The sequence below is a fragment of the Rousettus aegyptiacus genome, unplaced genomic scaffold, assembly GCF_014176215.1.
Source record: "Rousettus aegyptiacus isolate mRouAeg1 unplaced genomic scaffold, mRouAeg1.p scaffold_m13_p_5, whole genome shotgun sequence".
NCBI lineage: Eukaryota > Metazoa > Chordata > Mammalia > Chiroptera > Pteropodidae > Rousettus > Rousettus aegyptiacus.
The window spans coordinates 37,629,795-37,650,132 of NW_023416308.1; the positions used below are offsets into that span (position 1 = coordinate 37,629,795).

General features: G+C 34.4%; 1 protein-coding gene across 2 annotated transcripts; it reads left to right on the forward strand.

Annotated features, from left to right (window-relative positions):
* The first annotated feature begins 7,145 nt into the window (after window positions 1-7,145).
* On the forward strand, window positions 7,146-19,890 carry SC5D (sterol-C5-desaturase). 2 transcript variants are annotated; one of them, XM_016161280.2, is made up of 5 exons: window positions 7,146-7,264; window positions 15,115-15,332; window positions 16,118-16,250; window positions 17,671-17,771; window positions 18,121-19,890. In XM_016161280.2, exons 2-5 carry the CDS (start codon window positions 15,123-15,125, stop codon window positions 18,571-18,573), a joined length of 897 nt encoding a protein of 298 aa, XP_016016766.1. In that variant the 5' UTR covers window positions 7,146-7,264; window positions 15,115-15,122; the 3' UTR covers window positions 18,574-19,890. The 2 variants fall into 2 exon arrangements, with proteins under 2 accessions (XP_016016766.1, XP_016016767.1); XM_016161281.2 differs by lacking the exon at window positions 7,146-7,264 and adding an exon at window positions 7,277-7,505.
* The last annotated feature ends 448 nt before the right edge of the window (window positions 19,891-20,338 follow it).

The following is a 20,338-nucleotide window of genomic DNA, read 5'->3' on the forward strand; positions in this document are numbered from 1 at the left end:
CTGACCTCGGATTATTAACCTCTACTTTATGTTCCAATTGTTATGGTTTAAAATAATTTTTCATATTTTATTCAGGCACTTCTATATTTTACCATATTGTTAAAAATGAAAATCTACTTATCTTCTAAATCTTATCTTGACCTAAATTCCTTCCACAGAAGCTATGTGGAAGACATTATTCACTAGCACTTGCAGGTAGACTTGTGGGCAAAGGGCAGATATATGGTTTGTAGCAGCTTCCAGGCAAGGTTTAGTGAATTATGTGCTTCAGTACTTTAGAGAGTTGATACCATCAATAGCAGCTTCCTATGATTCTACATTCATTACTTTTCTACAAGCTCACAGCAGTTCTCCCTGGCCTTCACTCCCTCCAAGTCTTCCTTTAATTTTTTAAAGCATCTAAATGCATGTATTAAATCCCTTCTTACTAAAAGTCTGGTTTTTGGTTTCCTGTCTGAACCTAGACTAATAAAGAATTGATTCACGTCAATATTGATCCCAGGAAATAGATTCTGAAGAACTAAATATCATCTAGACTTATTTTTCTTAAACCTCGTTACACATGTAATCAGTAATGATCTTACTAGCAGAAAATGAAACACTAGTAATCCATGGCACTCAATGAAAAACAATTATTTAAAACTTATTACCCATAGTTGAAACAATAGAACTTTAAAGTGGAAATGAGGACTATAATAACTGTAGGGTGGGCTAGCTCCTTCAGACTATGCTCGAGATCACACAGAAGTAAAATGACAAGCTTAGGCCTTTAAAATTTGGGATCGCAGAACTTTTAGAGAACTAGAAAATTTCTAGGAATTTCTTGAAAAAGTCAGGTTTTGATATGTCCAAAAAAAAAAAAAAAACAGATTTGAATTGAAATACTAAGAATTGCAAAATTATAAATTGTGGTCACAGCCTTGTCAAGTCTCTTATGTAAAAATGTGGGCGTTAATTGAAGAAGTATGAGATCTTGAATACTGAAATGATAACATCTGTGTGCATTCCAATGACACCAAGAAACTTAAACATCTGAATTGCTTGTTTCCAATGAAATTAGCCCATCTTTCCCATCTGAGGTTAGCCTCCCAAGATTGAAGACCCTGTAACTTTCTCTTTTAAAGCAGATTCTTACTCTCCTCAAATGAACTCCCACCATCTCTCATTGCTACTAGATATATAACTATAGTTATATACCATCATAATAATAGGTAGGGGTTAGAATATTTTTTTAAAAAGAGCCACATAGCAAATAGTTTAACAGTCTTGCAGGCCATATAGTTTCTGTCACAACTACTCAACACTGTTCATGTAGTGCAAAAGCAGGTATAAGTAATATATAAACATCATTATATTCTGATAAAATGTTATTTACAAAAATAAGTAGTTAGCTCAGGAGCCATAGTTTACTAATCCCTGATCTATGGGGACTTAAAAAAGATAGTTTTAATTTATACACCGCAGAATTCCAAGATTTTTCCAATTTACATGAAAAAAAATTGTTATGCCCCAACTCGTATCTCCACGAACCACCAAGAAGCCGACACCGATGCAAGAGCAAGAGGGAGTTTATTTCAGACTCGAGTCCGGACCGCAGTCCGCACACTGACGCAGCAGTGAGTAGGAGGCGGTCCCGAACATGGGGCTTCAGGAGTATTTGAAGGGAAAAATCGTTAAGCATGGGGAGTGATGTCTTGGTGTTACAGGATTGGTACAACGAACTTGTCGCTTAGCAGGATTGGCTGGGTGATGGCTCCAAGGAACAAGGCGGGGAATTTGGAGAGTTACTTTACATAGTTGCTCTGATTAGCTGAGTCTAGGGTAGGGTGATCGTCTCGCTATCTGCAGCTTTTCTGGGAACTGGCCTGTGCTTAAGATGGAGTCTTATACCTAAGATGGAGTCACTTTGGTTATTCAAAATCTGAGAATGAATTATAAGACCAGGTTGGAATTTACTGATAAAGTTAAGTATATCAGAGAGTCTGTTTTCAATGTTTAGCTTGAGCAACTAAGCCAGTGCTTTTAACAGGGAAATAAATACTGAGTTCCTATATGGCACAATTTCTTTGTGGGAACAGTCAGCTACAAGGTATGAAGTTGATTTCCTTGGATATTTTTCATTACAGAAATGTCGGGAGCCATTAAGAGACACTGAAGAAGTCAGCCGTAGCTGATAGCCATGAAGCAGCTGCTGCTGCTGAGACTGCTTAAACTATGGTTCTAGGAAGCAGGGTGTGGAGTTAAACATTACTGACCCTGGAGGGGAGGTTTGCCTCCTAAAGAAATTCTTTTAAGATAGTGGAATGTTTTACAGCCCAGAAAAGGATGTTCATACCCTGAAGGAAGGATATATAGGAACTTATGTAAATGTCAGCATTCCTATGGTAATGTACATTGTGCTTTGCCATTGTACTCTGTACTTTGCTATTGTACTCTGTGCTTTGCTATGTATTCTGCTATTGTAACCAAAAACTTATATAAAGGCTGTGCTAAATAAACTCGGGGCTGCGGCAGTGACTGTATGCCCTCCTGAGGAGCTTTCCTGTCTTCTTTTTTCTGAGGCTCCACCCCCCCCTCTTTTAGGCACTGTTCGATCTCTGCTGGCGGGCTCCAGCACAGAAATGACAGCAGTTTGTTTTCATTGGAGTATATACTTAAACAGGGTAGAAGTATTCCTTCCCTGATCATGATGGTTCTGCCAGCATCAGCATGTACAAACTTAGAGATGACAATTTACCATAATGGTATCTCCTACAGCATAGCTTCTGACAAAAGAATTCGTTTTACAGTAAAAGATGTGATCATGCTCACAGAATTTACTCATTTTACTATGTGCCCCATCACCACAAAGCAACCAGTAGTATAGAATAGTAGACTGACCTGTTAAAGATGAAATTATAATTGAATACATTCAATCAATTAGAATTCAGTCACAACAGCTTGTGGGGTTGATGTGCTATCATACAAAATGTGATATATTTTAAACAAGTAACAATTTATAATACTGTTTCAACCATACCCAGAATATAATTTTTTCTTTCTCTTTCCTTTTTCCTACTCTTCTGTATAAATCGTAATGATGACTATTAAAATTTTAATTTAAGTAACATGACTGTACTAGAAAAAGAATGACCATTACCCAGATGGAGTTACAGTAACTTATAGGATGTTTAATCTACCTTTTTTGAGACAGGGTGGATGTTTTGGTTTGAACAAGGGATAACTGCAGGATATTAGGTAGAAATAGAATATTTTTTTCTATTACTTTTATGTGAGAGAGAAACATGGGCAGAAGGTGTTGTAAGAATGTTGAGTTCCATGTGGTTGGACTGTGCCTTATTGTCTATTATTGACTCAGCACTATCCCCAACCCTTTCTATTCTTTCTTTAAGGGACTGGCACATAGCAACTACGTTTCCAGGAATCTCTTGTCAACTGGGTTCCACATGATAGGAAATTAGAAATATGTAAAAGAAGTATCAGTATAAACCATCATTTTTCCTTTCAAGAAGGTAGATGTTTTAGCAAAAGGGGGATGTGAAGTTTGCCATAGCTTCTGGATAAACTTTTGCAAATCACCCAATTCAATGCTGCAGGCAGCTAAGATCACTGGTGGTTATTATCATGATTCTCTACTTCCTGAGTTTCTGAAAGGCAGCACCAGTTCTCCCTTGACTTCCACATCCACTTCCACTCCCCTTTCAAAGATTTTGTAAGCATCAATTTATTGTACTAAAGCCCTTACTATTAAAATACCTATAATAGTTTTTGTTTTCCTAGATGAACAATGACAGATATATGCAATAAAATATCCATGATACATATAGATGCTTAACAATCAGAATATCTGACTAAAATGATTTAATTTTCAATTCAATTTGTCTAATATGTTTTTTTTTGTTGTTGTTATTACACTTGAAATATGGATCTAAAGAGCTGAGATTAATGACCTCATTCAGGGTTTCTCAACATCCACACTATTGGTATATTGGGCTGAATAATTTTTTGTTGTGGGTTGCTGCCTTGTGTATTGTATGAAGTTTAGCAGCATCTCTGGCCTCTACCCACTAGATGGCATTAACACCACCTTCCTCTCCTCTCAAGTTGTGATGTGACAAGGAAAACGTCTCCAGATATTTTCAAATGTCCCCTGGGGGTGGCAAAGCAAAATCACCCCTCAGTTAAGAACTATTGGTATACAGGAACTCTCTTCACTATTTGTGCCCATTTTCTGTAACTCTAAAATTATTCCAAAATAAAAAGTTAAAAAAAATCTTCCCATCAAAACTCCAGACACAGATGTCTTCACTAGTAAAGGCTTCCAACTATTAAAAAATAATGATAAAATAAAACCACCAATCTGTATCTTCCTCTTAATTTTTCTGTGAATTTAAAACTGCTCTGAAAAATAAATTCCTTGGTCTAGGGTATCTTATGGGATCTACAGAGTAAAGTCAAGAAAGCATCTCTTTCTTGGCTTCTCTGAAATAAACCTTATCTGCTGGGCCCTTTGAAAAATAAATAAATAAATAAATAAATAAATAAATAAATAAATAAATGCCTTTTTAAAAAACAAGAATTGAATTAAAAGTATCAAACATCTAGAAAGGAATCCAAGGAAAACTACAAGATTTTTACACACAAAAAAATATTAAATAGTATTGAAATAAATTAAAGGACATTTAAAAATTGGACGGGCCTCTTATGTTGATGTGTTTGAATTATCAGTGTATCGATTCATTCAATATCAATCTACAAACCCAAGGTAATAACAATCAAAACATCAAAAGTATATTTTGTGAAAACTGACCACCTAATTATAAAATTTATATGGAAATGCAAAGGGCCAGAATAGCCAAAAAAAACTTTAACGAGAAGAATAAAGTTGGAAAGCATATACTACTGGATATTGTCATATTATAAACCTTCAAAAAACAAAAAGCAATTAAACAGATTAGAGTCCAGAAACAGACCTTATATGGATTGTTGATAAAGATGGCACTGCAGAGCAGTGAACAATATATATTGTGTCAGTAAATGGTGTGGGGTTAATGGAATAGCTCTGAGGGGGAGAAGAATGAATAATGATCTTTACCTCACACCATACATAAAAATCAATTTCAGGCGGATTATGTATCTAAATGCAAAATACAATATATTTTTAGAAGATAGTATAGAAAGTTTTTGTTATTTGTGAGTAGACAAAGATTTCTTAAGTAGGATCCAAAAAACAGCAAATATAAAAGAAAGATTGATAATTTGGTGACATTAAAATTAAGAATCATATCATTTGAAATAGCATACAAATTATCAGAAAGCTAGCAATAAATCTAGCAAAAGATATATATCGAGAGATGCCATTAAGACAAAAAATTCAAGCTACAATTTGGAAGGAAATATCTGCAATACATATAATGGACAAATTGTGCATCCAAAATATATTTTTAAAATGCCTATGAAGTACTTTTTTAATGTAGCACTTCAATATGCAAAAACAGTGGACAAAATGTCTGGACACATTAACAAAGTAGATATTCAAATGATCAATAAACATGAAAACATACTCATACTCATAAGTCAATAAGGCAGTTTAAATTAAAATCAATATCTGTATAAGCTATCATGACACACCCATAAGAATAGTTATAATTTAAAAAGAATGATAATGCTCAACATTGGGAATTACAAGAGAATTTGAAACAATTGCAACTTTCGTATGCTGCTGGTTTTATTAGAACAATGACAGATTTATACTTCTGGAGGATATATACTTTGATAAAAACATTTTAAAAAATTGTTCATAGTTTCTCTTGATCACCAATATATCTTATGTGCATAGAATAGTGCCTGGCACCTATCAGCCATTTTATAACTATTTACTAAATACAGATATGAATATAAAAATCTTAATCTAAAAAAATTAAAAGATGAAATAAGAATAGCCAAGGAAAGAGAGGAGAAGAAATGTGATTTGGAGTAGGAGGCAATTTCACAGTATATACAAATATCAAGTCTTTTATACCTGACACTAATATAATGTCATATGTTTTTTTTTTAAAGTAGGAGGCAAGCCACAAATATTTAAAACAATAATGATATAAGAGATTTTTAATGATCGGAGTCTAATAATCTCTCCCCTTACATTGTAGCACTTCTGATGATTCTGTAAGGAAATAAAAATGATTTTTCCCAAACTCAGTCATCTTCCACTTTCCTGTATTTTATTCTATCACTCCGGAGGGAGCAAAATTAAACTAGTTAGATTTTCTTCTAATTGATAAGTTCACTAGAGCAGTGTTGCTTAAACTTTATTAAACATTAGAATCACTGCAGTGTTCGTTAAAACACAGATTTCTGGGGCCCTCCCAGTTTCTGACCCAGCAGGTCTCAGGTGTCTGGAGTCCAAGAATTTGTATTTCCAGTAAATTATCAGATGATGCTGACGCTCCTAGTTGAACTTTGAGAACCACTACACTGAGGCTGCCAGGAAGGTTGATTTACAAGTATGACCACCATAACTCATGTTTAAAAAAGCTAACCACCACAAAAATAAAAATCCACACACTCACACAAAACAAACCTCTAGCAACCTACAGATATTCCCGTTTAATCTGCATATATTTGCTTTATTTGTACTATGGAAAGATTTCTGCCATTTAAACACCTACATAAACTGGTTCAGCCAGATTCCGGCCATTCGATGTTATATAAAAAGGGCAGACTCCGGGTTGAGAAATATTAGCAGTTGTCCGACAGATATTTGAGCCTCCTTCACTTAAGAGGGAAAACGCCTCCGACATGCATCTCAAAGGAAATACCATCTCTTTCCCTAAAGGTAAAGCATCATTTTTAGGAACGGTTAATAAAAACAGTAAACTTGCTTTGTACAAGACTCTAGCTACAGGCGTCAGGGCTAGTTAAAAAGCAAAAACAAAACAAAACAAAACAAGCAAAAAACCCCTGAGACTTCGTCCTCAGCCACCTCAGCACCTGACTCAGGTTCCCGCCCTTCCTTCCGTCAGGAGGACTGGGGGTGGGGGGGGGGGCGCGGCCGCGCGTGGCGCCCACGTGACCTCAGGGGGCCGCGCGCGGCCAAGTCGCGCGATCCGCCGTCATATCAGCTTATTCCACCGGCTCCTGATTGGTTGGCAACAGGGCCTGGCTCCGCCTCTCCAGGCAGCGCCCGCTAGCTGACCGGGGCGGTCCGGAAGCCCTGGCACCTTGGGACCCCGCAGCAACTGGATCGGCGGCAGATCGTCACTAGGTAGGGACTGCAGGAGGGCGGAGAAGGAGGCAGAATACACCCGAGAAGGACGGGAGAGGAGAGACAGAAGAGGGGATGGAGAGAAACAGCAAGATGGGGCCCAGATGGGGAAGTTGAGAGGGCGCACGGCTCTTTTTCCCAACGTGCCGCATGCGTTTATTGAAAGCCTCCTAGATGCCAGGCACTGGGCAGGCGCTGGGAGTGTAGGACTCCTTCAGTGACCACTAGCGGAGACTGACAGGTAGGTGGGCATCCTGAAGACACAGGTTGCAAAAGCTGCGATAGGGCTAGTGCCCTGCGCAGGGGCCGCACGCTGGTCCGCACTAGAGAGAAGAAAGGTTGTGGCCAGACCTCTGGTTAGGGGCCTCTGCTCAGCTGAAGGAGTATTTCAGGGCGCCGAGGAGGACTGGACATGGAAAAAAAAAAAAATGACACATGGATGGGCGCGAAGAAAATGAAATATTTTTTATTTACTATTGCAGATCTCTTATCCAAGAGAAATCTGTCCACTGAACACGAATGTTTTGCTTTGCGACGAATTTCCGTCTGTTCTTGGGGGATTCTTTCTTTCTTTCTTTCTTTCTTTCTTTCTTTCTTTCTTTCTTTCTTTCTTTCTTTCTTTCTTTCTTTCTTTCTTTCTTTCTTTCTTTCTTTCTTTCTTTCTCTCTCTCTCTCTCTCTCTCTCTCTCTCTCTCTCTTTCTTTCTTTCTTTCTTTTTTTTTAATGAGCAAAGGAATTAGACTGAAGAACTAGTCGTTATCTGTGACATCTTGACCATTGCAGTGTGAGCCACAGTTACTGCAAAGTAATTAGGGGTGTGGGGGTGGGGGGGGGGGAGAAGGGAGGCAATAATCCATGGTTTGAGAAGGCTAGAATGGAAGGGATTGTAAAAGGAAAAATCATGTCTACTAACATCTCTGTATAATAGCAGAGCAAATTTAGAGGTGGTATAGAAGAAGAAAAAATTACCTCTGTAGATGAAGTGTCCAAACTGGAAAGTTCGTGGTAGCTGGGTATTTTTAGCCAAAACCTGGTAGGTTATGTGTTTTTATAGCACCTTCCCTCCCTTTTTCTTCTTCGAATAATAAGTACAGGACCCTTGATCTTTAAAGAGTGCTTTTTCATTCATTATGTATTGTAATTAACGTGGGATACTGAATTCCTTATTCACATGCATAATATCTTAAGAAATAAAATGTAGTAGCTGCTCGTCCCAGCTGTTACTTGCTATTGTTATTTCTTACTGAACAAGTTAGATATTCTTGACCTCCTATAGTTTCCCATCTATAAAAGGGGGTTATAGAAGTACTTACCTCAGAGGGTTATGAAAATTAAGCAATATAATACATAAAAATGCTTTAAATAATACTTGGTTCTTAATAAATGTTAGCTATTATCTATACTTTTAAGGTAAAGCAAAAAGATAATTGTAGACTCAGTCATTCTAGACCTAATTGTATTTTATTGATAATTACATTTTCAGAGAAATTTTCTTTGTTTTTGCAAGGGTAAAATATTATTTAATATAAGCTTCTAAAAAAGGCAGGGAGGGATACTTAGGACCTGTGGAATCCCTAGGTTTAGCCACTTAAAATTATACAAGCTTGTAGAGTCACTGAGAATTTAAAAAATGAAAAAGCTAAACAGTTGAGATAGTAACGAAGAGGCCGTGAAACTTGGTTAAAGTCAACGGACTTTGCAACCAGACTGCATGTGTTTGAATCCCAGCTCCAAGCATTTATTTACTTGAAAGCCCTGGGCAAGTTACTTGAATATTCTGTGCCCAGCTTCTTCATCTGTAAAATAAGAATAATATAACTCCTAACTCCTGGGTTTCTCGAAAGGGTTAAATGAGTTAATATTTACAGTTCCTTATGTATAGCAAATAATAATTACCTATTATTATTACCAATTATCAATTAGCTGTAAATCATTTTTCAAAGAAAAATCAAATGGCACCTTAGTTAAGGTTTTTGACTCAGTTTGACTCTCATAACAGTAATAATAATAGCTCCTATTTATTAACTAACTTCCATGTGTCAGATCATTCCAAAAGACTATGTATGTACTTAAGTCTCTAAATCCTAACAGCATTCTATAATATAGACATGTTATCACCAGTTTACAGATGTGGGTTTGAATATAAACTTCAAAACTGAATGGCAGTTTTGCAGTCAGAAAATTATATGGTAGATGTTAGAAATTACAGCAATATGTCCATGAATATCTGTTAATTACATTCGAATAATAGAATAAAATGAAACCAAAATTCCAAAAACACTTAAAACAGGTTGAATTTCACAATATCTAAATTGCCTTTAGATTGAGGTACATTTTCTCCTCCCTTCCAGGCTCTGGTTTGCTATAATAGCAATTATATATGGGAAATATACAAATTAACACAATTAACCTGATCTTCAGGTAAAAGCAAATATGACCACATTGTGTAAGCTTACAGGACACAGCTTTGGTGCTGGCTGAGACTGGCTAGATCAGTGTTAAGAACATGGAAATTAGCAAGAAATCAGGGGTCACACAAAGATAGAGTCAGCTTTTTTTACATGTACACCTGTACACTGTTATAAGGACGCCACCATTCACTCAGGCTAGCTAAAAATCTCCCAGTCATCCTGTATTTCTCCCTCTTTCACATTACAGTTATCTGATCAGTTATCAAATCCTATGCCAAATCTCCGATGCGTTTGTCTATTCTCACATCTTTTCTGGGTCAGTCTACATAGGAGCAACTAAACTAGTCTCCCTCCGTCTCATCAATACTACATATTCCTGATGGAATGGCTTTATGAAAATGAGTCTGATTATACTTCATTCCTACTCAAAAATCTTTAGTTTGCCCAATCATGTATAAAAGTTCAAATTCCTCAGATAGTGTCAGATCCCTTCACAGTATAACACTAGTTTCCTTTTACCAGGTTCATCCTTGAACATTTTACCCCCCGCTTTACCCATCACATTGTTTGGCACCCACCACCACAGGGAGCCATGAATGTACTATGACCTTTCCATGCCTTTGCGGTTGTTATTGCTGTTTGAAATGGCTATCCCTAACCCTTTCTTTATGGTAATGTCCTTCAAAGTCTTCCACTGTAAGCTGAGGTGATTGTGTTGTCTTTTCTCGTATCATAAAATTTGTACATATACCTTTATTATAGCACTTGTCCTGTTAATGTAATTATATAATTACATTATAATGTAATTATTTGTTTCTGTAGTTGCCTTCAAGATGGCTTTAGATTATATCTTTTTAAATCTTTGTATGTAGAGTTTGATACTTAATTGTTATTTGAATGAATTAACAATGTAAGATGAAGGATATATGTATGCCAGATATACATATCCGGCATTTGGTATTAAAATTTTCTTTATGGGACAAGTGAGAAAAAAATGTTTGCAACTCATATCGCAAACAAGGGGCTAAGCACCTTAATAAAGACCTTTTAGAATTTGATTTTGAGAGACTAAAAACCCAGTGGGAAAATGGGTAATGGTCAAAACCATAATTCACAGAAAAAAAAGTATAAATTATTCTAAATATGTAAAATGATGCTCACCTCACTCATAATAAGATAAATGTTAATTAAGTATACACTGAGATACCATTTCTTTGCTATCAGGTTGACAGATATCTAAAAGTTTGATAATATTCTCTTGTGGTAAGGTGTAGGGAAATAAACAGTATCCTACATTACTATGGACTTGCAAGATTTTTTATCGCCAGTGAAATGATACCTGACTTCATTAATTACACCATATATCTTAATAGCCAAAACCATAAATAAGTCAGGAGAAGCTGACACTTCTGAAGAAATGCTGAATGTTGCTCATGATGCTTCTGTTACTCATTTCTTGGCCAATGGGGAAACTGCCGAAAGGTTGTTAAACACACTTAAGCATGAATATAGTCTTGACCACATTAAAGATGACAGCAATGGCTACATTGTGAACACAAATGGAAAAATTGCCGAAGGCATATGGTAAGCAATTAAACAGCAATTTCTTAGGCAGAAACATGTTAATGAGATAGATGACATTGATAGAAATCTTTCCAAAAGGCTATCTTGGGTAATGTTGACTTTATCACTTCAAAATCTTGATCCTGGCCCATCATCATGTCTGATTTCAAACTGGTGGACCCTTCTAAGATCCTCATGCAATCAGATTTAATGAATATTTATTACACATATGTGAACACATACATACACAGATATTTAACTTTGGTCTGTATTTAAAAGTTTACTGAATATTTTCCTTGAAAAGTACTAGTTTAATCTATAACAATTCTATTTTTTATTAGTTTAGTACAATATAATTTCTACATAAATTGTTACCATAGAAACAAACTGTAATGCTATGTATGCCATTTAATGTGAATATTCATACATTTTCTAAACAAATATATATGTATTTAATAGCAGTGAGATGTTTTGACTTTTGAAAAATCTAGAAATTTTGAATGCCAAAATACATCTGAAATCAGATATTTTATGAGAGATGGGTGGACATGTACTATAAAAATGTGGAGGTGGTGACTTCCGGAATAGCAGAGTAAGAACTTTAGAAAATCTGCTTCTCTATAAAAGCAATAAAATACTGAGAAAAGTTGTCGAAATCACCTTTTATAGACTCTAGAAATTAAAGGTTTATTCTAGAAGTGGCTGACCATCAGTAAGAAGAGCAATTTTGTCATTTTAACTCTCCATTAACATTTCCCTTTCAAGGACATAGCCTTGAAAACTAACAGTCTTGCAGATAACTCAAAAACAGCAGCCTAGCAACAGGTTTGTAGTTCCCTCAAAAGTCCAACCCAGAGAATTTTCACTATTTAATCTCTCAGGATAGTTCCCTGAAAAAACTTTATTCTCAAGGCTTGTTTGCACTTGATTTGACTTAGAGCTTGCTTGTGTGGGTAGATATTCCTATCCCCAGGGTTTTTATCAAGACCTAGTGGTGATTACTTAACATCATAGCTATGGGAAGCAATATTGAAAGTTACACAAGAGCCTGACCACAAAATTTAATGGAAAGTCTGACAAATGAACATAGGAGGCTTTGAAAAGCTCTGATATTTTATCAGGGCTCTAGAATGATTCCCATGAGATGGGCTATGCAAATACCCAAGAAAGATAGGAGGAGGCCCTAATCTCTCACTCCTGGCTGACCTTGCATGTCTGACGAGCAGGAAGTGAAGTCTAAATCAGAGTTGTAAATTGCCCACAGAAGCATTGAAAGCATGGCCCAGCATACAGCGCCTAAACAAAGGCTGGGGAATTTGTTGATTTAAGGCTTTTAAGGAAATCTGTCCAGTTATTAGTGAGCAGACTTCATCAGATGCACCCAACAAAGAATTCAGGTGTTAGTACAGTTAACCAGGGAAAGTCACTTAAATAAACAACAATAGCAAGATGAAACCCTGAGGGAAGCCCGTGGGGAATCTGATTTTCCAGAGCTGCCACATTATATTATTTAAATGCTCCATTTTCCACACATGCATGCACAAATAATGATACACAAAAGCATGGATAATTATGGCCTATGCACTCACCAAAGAAACAGTCAATAGAAACTATCTGAGAAAGTCCAGATAATAGGCTTACTGGACAAAGACTTTAAAATCAGCTACTATAAATATGTTTAAAGAACACCATGTCTAAATAACAAAGTATGAGAACAATTTCCCATCAACTAGAGACATTGTTAAAGTGATAGAACTTTTTTTTTTTAAATACCAAATAAAAATTCAGGAGTCGAAAGTATAAAAACTGAAGTTTAAAATGAACCTGCAGGCTTAACATAAGATTTGAGTTGACAGAATCAAAGAACTTAAACATAGTTCAATTGAGATTTATCCAGTCTAAGGAGCAGGTAGTAAGATTGAAGAAAAATGAGCAGAGCCTCAGCTTGGAAGATATCATCAAGAATACCAACATAAGCATAATGAAAGTCCCAGAAAGAGAAGAGAGAGAAATTGGATAAAAGGTTATTTAAGTAATAGTAGCCCAAAACTTCTTACATTGGCTGACAAACATTAATATACACATCTAAGACATAATCAACAGTATGGAATATGGGGTTTCTTTTGGAGGTGATGGAAATATTCTGAAATTGGATAGTGATGATGATTTCATTACTGAGAATATGCTGAAAACTTCTGAATCATACTCTAAAATTCTAAAATGGTGAATTAAAATTAAGAGTATGTGGATTGTATCTCAATAAAGCTATTTAATTAAAAACAAATGAGAAGGATATTCTTTATACAATGAAGGTGAATCTCCAAGATACATTGTTAAGAGAATGTCATGGTGTGCATAATAATGATACTTTTTTGTGAAGAAGGAAGAAAATAAAAATTTGTAGTTTTATCTTACATTTAAAAATATTGTAAGGATTCATTAGAAACTAATAAATATTGTTACCTAAAGGGCTGAAGTGAAATAATGATGGTGGTGTTCGGAGACAGTATAGAAGTTGAGACTTCTCTCTGTATATCTTTTTATATCATTTTTAAACTACGAGTCTATATATTTTTTAAGACTTTCTAAATCACTGTAGAGATTTAGTGGGGAATCTAGCACAGGAAATAGGCTATAAATAATTATTTTAAATGTTTTCAGTTTTTCTTTCAACTTTATTTCATAAATTGATGTTTATTTATGTGGCCCAATATGTAGCAGATTAAGGCCATTTGAATAACTAGAATCTAATATGAGTAGGCGATTTCGAGAGCGGTTTTTTATTCTTGTTGCTGTTGTTCAAAGTTTCTGTTATAGACGAGAGATGTTTTAGAATGTTGGACACATTTTCCTCTATAAACAGTGCAATGAAGAATGAAGGAATAATAGAGTCAATGGTCAGCTCACAAAAGCTGACCATAATGTTGCTGAACTATATAACAGGATCATGAATATAAAATAGACTTAAGTATTTCCTAAATTGAATACAGTTTTTCAAAAGTTTAAGCATCTGAAACAGAAGTTGATAAACTTTGTCTTTAACAGGCCTGATGATAAATATCTTAGGCTTTATGGGCCACACTGTCTCAATTGTAATAAATCAACCCTGTCTAGAGAAGCAACCATAGACAATATATAAACATCTGGACATAGCTTTTTTTGCAGAAACAGGATCTGTGTTTGGCTCATGGGCCACGGTTGGCCAGCCTCTGATCTCTAGAGTATTACTTAGGGGGAAAGGAATACATGTATTTTAGCTCTTATCATCAAGAATACATCTCCCTTTGTTCTGTCAGTGAGTATGGCCTTTGTTCTGTCACAAGAGCAGATAGTCCCTGACTTCTGTGCTTGTGGTGGTAACATAGATACATTTAGGGAATTCATCTTAAGTTTTAGCATGAAGCAAAAATCTCTGAAATACGTTTTTTTATTGTTTTGTTTGTTTGTTTGTTTGTTTGTTTAAGATAGAGAAGCTGCCAAAAGAGCAAACCATTTCCCTGAATATTGTCTCTTGTGTTTCACATCTTTACTGTTTGCCATGTTGCCATTGGGCATAGTAGAAAAGAACACTGAGATGGAATTAGATCTGTTCTTATGCCACATATCAGCTAGACCTTAGAGAAAAAAACTTCCTGGTCCTCAGTTTCTCTAAGTGAGTTTTGGTGTCCCCATGTATAATATGAAGAGACTGGACTAGAGATGATATTTAAGAACCTTTCCAATTCTAAAGATGGTGTTTTGGGGATTCTGGTAGGAGCAGACTTGTACTACATATGCTGATTGAAACAGAAGCTTCATATATAGTTTTTCTGGAAAAGTTTTGCTTTGAGAAATGTCAGCATGGGTTAATAATTGTTACACATGTTTATCTTGTAGGGACTAAGATGGATCTTGTACTCAGTGCTGCAGATCATTACTTTTTTACACCATACATATATCCAGCCACGTGGCCAGAAGATGACTTCTTCCGACAAACTATTAGTCTCTTGATTATAACAAATCTTGGTGCTTATATCCTTTATTTCTTTTTTGCAACACTGAGCTATTATTTTGTCTTTGATCATTCATTAATGAAGCATCCACAGTTTTTAAAGGTAAGTGATTTTCTTAACCTATTTTTAACTACTGTAACAGTAGAAATTATAATATGATTAAATTGTGAGATTTTCAGATTAAACTTGTTATGACCATTAAATAAAGTTTTAAAACCAGCCTCAGATAGATTAGATATTTTTGACAGGGCTAACCCCACCTCTCCTTCCCTTGCTTTAAACAAATAAATGAATCCAAACTTTTTTTTAACCAGAAGTCTGGTATTTTGCTAGTATATAGACAAGAATTTCTTTGCTAATAGTGATGAATAAATAAATGTACACATCTGTGTAGTTATTTTAATATTTGATTTTTACAAACCGAAATATGTTTTTACTATGTATGTATTTATTTGACTAGATAGAGAATCCAAATTCAATAGTTTCAGATTTGTTTACAGTTATTTTTCTATTTCAGTTACTTGTATTTGTCAAATACAATCTCAAATAAAAGTCTCCAAGGACTGGAAAAAAAAAAATAGAGAAGGCTAAGAATGGAAGTTAATTATGAAAGAAATGAGTATTCAGTAAATAGAAATTTAGAATAAACATTTTGTGGAAAGAAGAAAAAGTTTTGAGAATTTAAAATATTTATTTCTTTTGCTCAGTACAAAAGGAATATTTTTCTTACACACCCATCCCTACATATTAACATTATAATAGAAAAAATTTAGAAGTAAACTCCTTTATATAAAAGAGATTTTAAAAATCCATTCTAAGACAATTTTATGCTAGTTTTGCTAAATTTAGATTTTGTAATTTTTAAGTATTGGAAATTTTATTTTCAGAATCAAGTCTATCGAGAGATTATGTTTACTGTCCAGGCATTGCCATGGATAAGTATTCCCACTATTTCATTGTTCCTGCTGGAGTTGAGAGGGTACAGCAAATTATATGATGATATAGAAGAGTTTCCAAATGGTAAGTAAATAATAAAGAATGTCAGGCACAGATTGTTTTTTCTAAGGAACCAAATCTGCCTCTTTTTTAAAAAAAAAAAAATTATAAGTTGTTCAGTTGTTTTGAATGTTCTGCTTTTATGCATTTATATCTTGCCATATGTATGCATTTCTTTAAGTTTATCTGTGAATTTTAAAGTCTTTGTTTTAGATGAAATTATGCCTGGAGGAAGATTGGTGTGATCAGATATAGGCCTTTGTATTTGTTTCCTGTAATCTGTATTGAATTCAAACTTCTAAAAAAATAACTCAAGTAGTGCATGACAATTACAGAAAATCAGAAAATATATTTCTCTTAGCAATATATGTGCCCATATTTTTATGTCCATAAATATTGGCATTATATAGTATATTAATTATAGTATCTCATTGTATAGATATCCATAGTTTATTTAAATGACCTCTAATTTTTAGACCTATAGATTTTTTTTATTTTGTCTACTGTAAGCACTCCTGCTATGGTAAGTGAACTAAATTTTTGTGAAATTATGAAATCATTTCTATATCTAGTAATAGAAAGATAATAGTTAGCATTTATTGAATGTTAAGAAGTACCAGCTACAGTTTTAAGCTTTTCACATATATCAATCCATTTTATTCTACATCAGTTCTATGAAGTAAGTACTATTATGTTCCTCTCATAGGTGAGTAAATTAAGCGTACAGAGCATTTCAGTAACTTGCCCAGGTTACTCAACAAATAATGTGGTGTTTCTGGTACTGGAACCCAGGCTTACTGTCACCATCAACCCTGCTTTCTAAGTAAGAGATTAGTTAGTTAAAGGAAGGAACTAAAATAATGCACTAATGTGATAAGCAGATAGGATTATGAGTAAAAATAAAAGGAGAAAGGCAGTCTAGATACTTGGAATAGTATGGGTAAAAGTACAGAGGTAAGACCTTCAAGATGTTAGGAGGACATTGAGTAAACCAGCCTCATTAGTACAGGAACAGATGAGGTTTGGAAAGATCAGAAAGGGTTGAGTTATGGAGTAAATGCTTAGATTAAGATAATTAGTGGAAAATAAAATTCTAAGCTGGAAGATAATGTATAAAGATGTGTTTTTGAAGGAAATCATTAGCATTATTCTGAGAGATTTAAATAACATACCTCAGAAATATCCTTTTTCTGTCTCATAAATACCTTAATAATTTAATTAAGAAATATTTTAGGTGGGATACTTCCAAGTTTTTATATGAGGGAAAGGAGGAAATGAGCAGATTCCAGAATCAAGGATTAATTTAAGATGTGTTGAATTAGCCAAAACAGATCATTTATATTGTTTCAGTCTAGGATCATATTTTGGATTTAAATGTAAAAAGTACATGCTGATCCTGGAAGCTGAATCTTGATTCTGCTATATACCCTGTTATCTTTTCTAGGATGGTTTCAACTCATTGTTAGTGTACTGTCCTTCCTCTTTTTCACCGACATGCTGATCTATTGGATTCACAGAGGCCTTCATCATAGACTTGTATATAAGGTAAATCATTTGTAGGGGAAAGAGAAAATATATATACATTTTTCAACAGTGTATGTTTATACATTCTGTTCTCTATAAGAATTTACTCTGTATTAAATACCTAAGTAGCCATAGTCATGACAGGTACCAGGTACGTTTACGTTTCATGTTCTTTTTGGGTTTGGAGTGTTTGTTTTAAAATTTTACTGTTTACTTGGGGGTGAGGAAGGAGGGCATTTTATAAAGTGATTTTGGTAATTTCAAAGGGATTTTTTAGTTAGGCCATTTCTGCAACTTGAATATGATAAACTAAGTTTAATGTTGCACAGGATAATGTTGGTGGTACTAATGGTGTTCTTTTCTTCTGTAGCACATACATAAACCTCATCACGTCTGGAAGATTCCTACTCCATTTGCAAGTCATGCTTTTCACCCTGTGGATGGCTTCCTTCAAAGTCTACCTTACCATATATACCCTTTTATCTTTCCATTGCACAAGGTAGTTTATTTAGGTTTGTACATCTTGGTCAATATCTGGACAATTTCTATTCATGATGGTGATTTTCGTGTCCCTCAAATCTTAAGGCCATTTATTAATGGCTCAGCTCATCATACAGACCACCACATGTTCTTTGACTATAATTATGGACAGTATTTCACATTGTGGGATAGAATTGGAGGCTCGTTCAAAAATCCCTCCTCTTTTGAAGGGAAGGGACCACTTAATTATGTGAAGATGACAGAAGAAAAATACAACAGCCATGCAGGAAATGGTTTTAAAAATGAAAAATTATTCAATGGTGAGTTTACAAAGACTGAGTAGATTACTTCCCAATTATTAAATGTTTTTTAATAAGGAAAAATAATCCATAGCCAAAAGGCATAGCAAGTAAATGGTATTCTTTGAAAATCAGCATGTGGTTACTGCTGAGGAATGATCATAATGGTAGATCAAGGGAAGGTGCTATGAGCACCATGATTTTAACCTCATGCTCAAAATACTAGATGTTGGTCTAAGGGACAACTTGTATTTTTCTTTCCAGCAGATCTATGATTTGTATAGTCTCAACAACCATTTTTAAAAAGATAGAGAATAAATAATTGAGGAAAGTAGGTTATGCCCTTTTGCCTTACTCTACCATATTCATAAAGAAAAATTCATTGTGTTTAATAATATCAAGACTAAGCACCATAACGAAGAAATACTAATGTAAAGATGGTTCCTTGATTTAGGAATGATTATGTCTGCAACGTTGGTATAATTTGTTCAAGTGGAAACGTCAGTGTGACAAAAAAAATACTGATGTAATATATTAGTGGCTTTGTAAATGACCTAATTAACAGTAAATATAACTAGATTATCACTTCCTACACATAGGAAGCTTATACTCTGAGGATATTGACAAATATTACATTTTACTGATGATTAAATAAATTGAAATTAAAAAAATAATCGATACTACCATGATTTAATTTAAATCTGGGACTATTAAAGACTTCGATGGTTATTATTTAAAACCATCTTTTAATCAGTATAAAAATATGAATATATAAATATGTGAATCTGAATATACAGTAGTCTCCCTGTATTCATGGGGGATATGTTCTAAGACCCCCAGTGGATGTCTGAAACTGCAGATAATTTCACATACTATATATACTATGTTTTTCTACATATACATACCTATAATAAAGTTTAGTTTGTAAATTAGGCACAGTAATAGATTAACAACAATAACTAATAAACTATTATCGTTAGAGAAATTTGATGCCCAAATAATATTTTTGTCACTACTGATTTTTAAATTGATGCACTGCACTTTTGATTCTTCAATGTCACAGACCTATAATTTTCTATAAAAGGGAATAGTTGCCAAATATTCAGACATATCACTGAAGAATAGTTTTGAAATATTCTCTTCTTCACTTTTCCCCACTTTCTCTGCAAAAAAAATTTAACAAATATTTTCAAAATGAAATGTTGTATGTAACATAAATATTGGCAAAACATGGTTTGTGTAGGCATTCTTGAAGCTATTTATATAAAATCAATAAAGGTTGACTATGACTATTAAGCTGTATCAGGTAAATATTGTAACAACACAAAGTATTCTTAGTAAAAATTTTATATTAATTTGAATCCACAGAAATTATTTGGGTTGTCAAAACTGATTTAAAATGTCCCCAAATGCTCAATGTCAAGGGGAGAAATAGAGAAAGGGGTATTATATTCTTTTTATGTCATTATATTAGATTTGAGTAATTTAGCAAGAAAGAGACCTGTCATAAATTTAATGCTTGGGAGCCATATAAAATGTATTTTTCTCTTTGAGTTACTGTTATAACGTTTGTCTTCCTTATATATACCAGTATACTAATTAGTATTTTTAACTGGTAAATGCAGCTGAGCACTTTTTCAATAATCATCCTCACCCTCTAGTATTCCACTTTGCCCAAGAAAAGAAAGGAAATTAAATAAACTTTGTTGCTTAATAATAATGGCAGCAACTATTTATTGAGGTTTTACTCTTGATCAGGCACTGTTACAAGTACCCGACATGAGGAAACTAGGACCCAGTCATGCCACT

Coding starts and splice junctions, on each gene's coding strand:
- SC5D (XM_016161280.2), top strand. CDS start 15,123: ATGGATCTTGTACTCAGTGCTGCAGATCATTACTTTTTTACACCATAC. Junction 16,251..17,670: donor TATAGAAGAGTTTCCAAATG/GTAAGTAAATAA, acceptor TATCTTTTCTAG/GATGGTTTCAACTCATTGTT. Junction 17,772..18,120: donor ATCATAGACTTGTATATAAG/GTAAATCATTTG, acceptor TTTCTTCTGTAG/CACATACATAAACCTCATCA.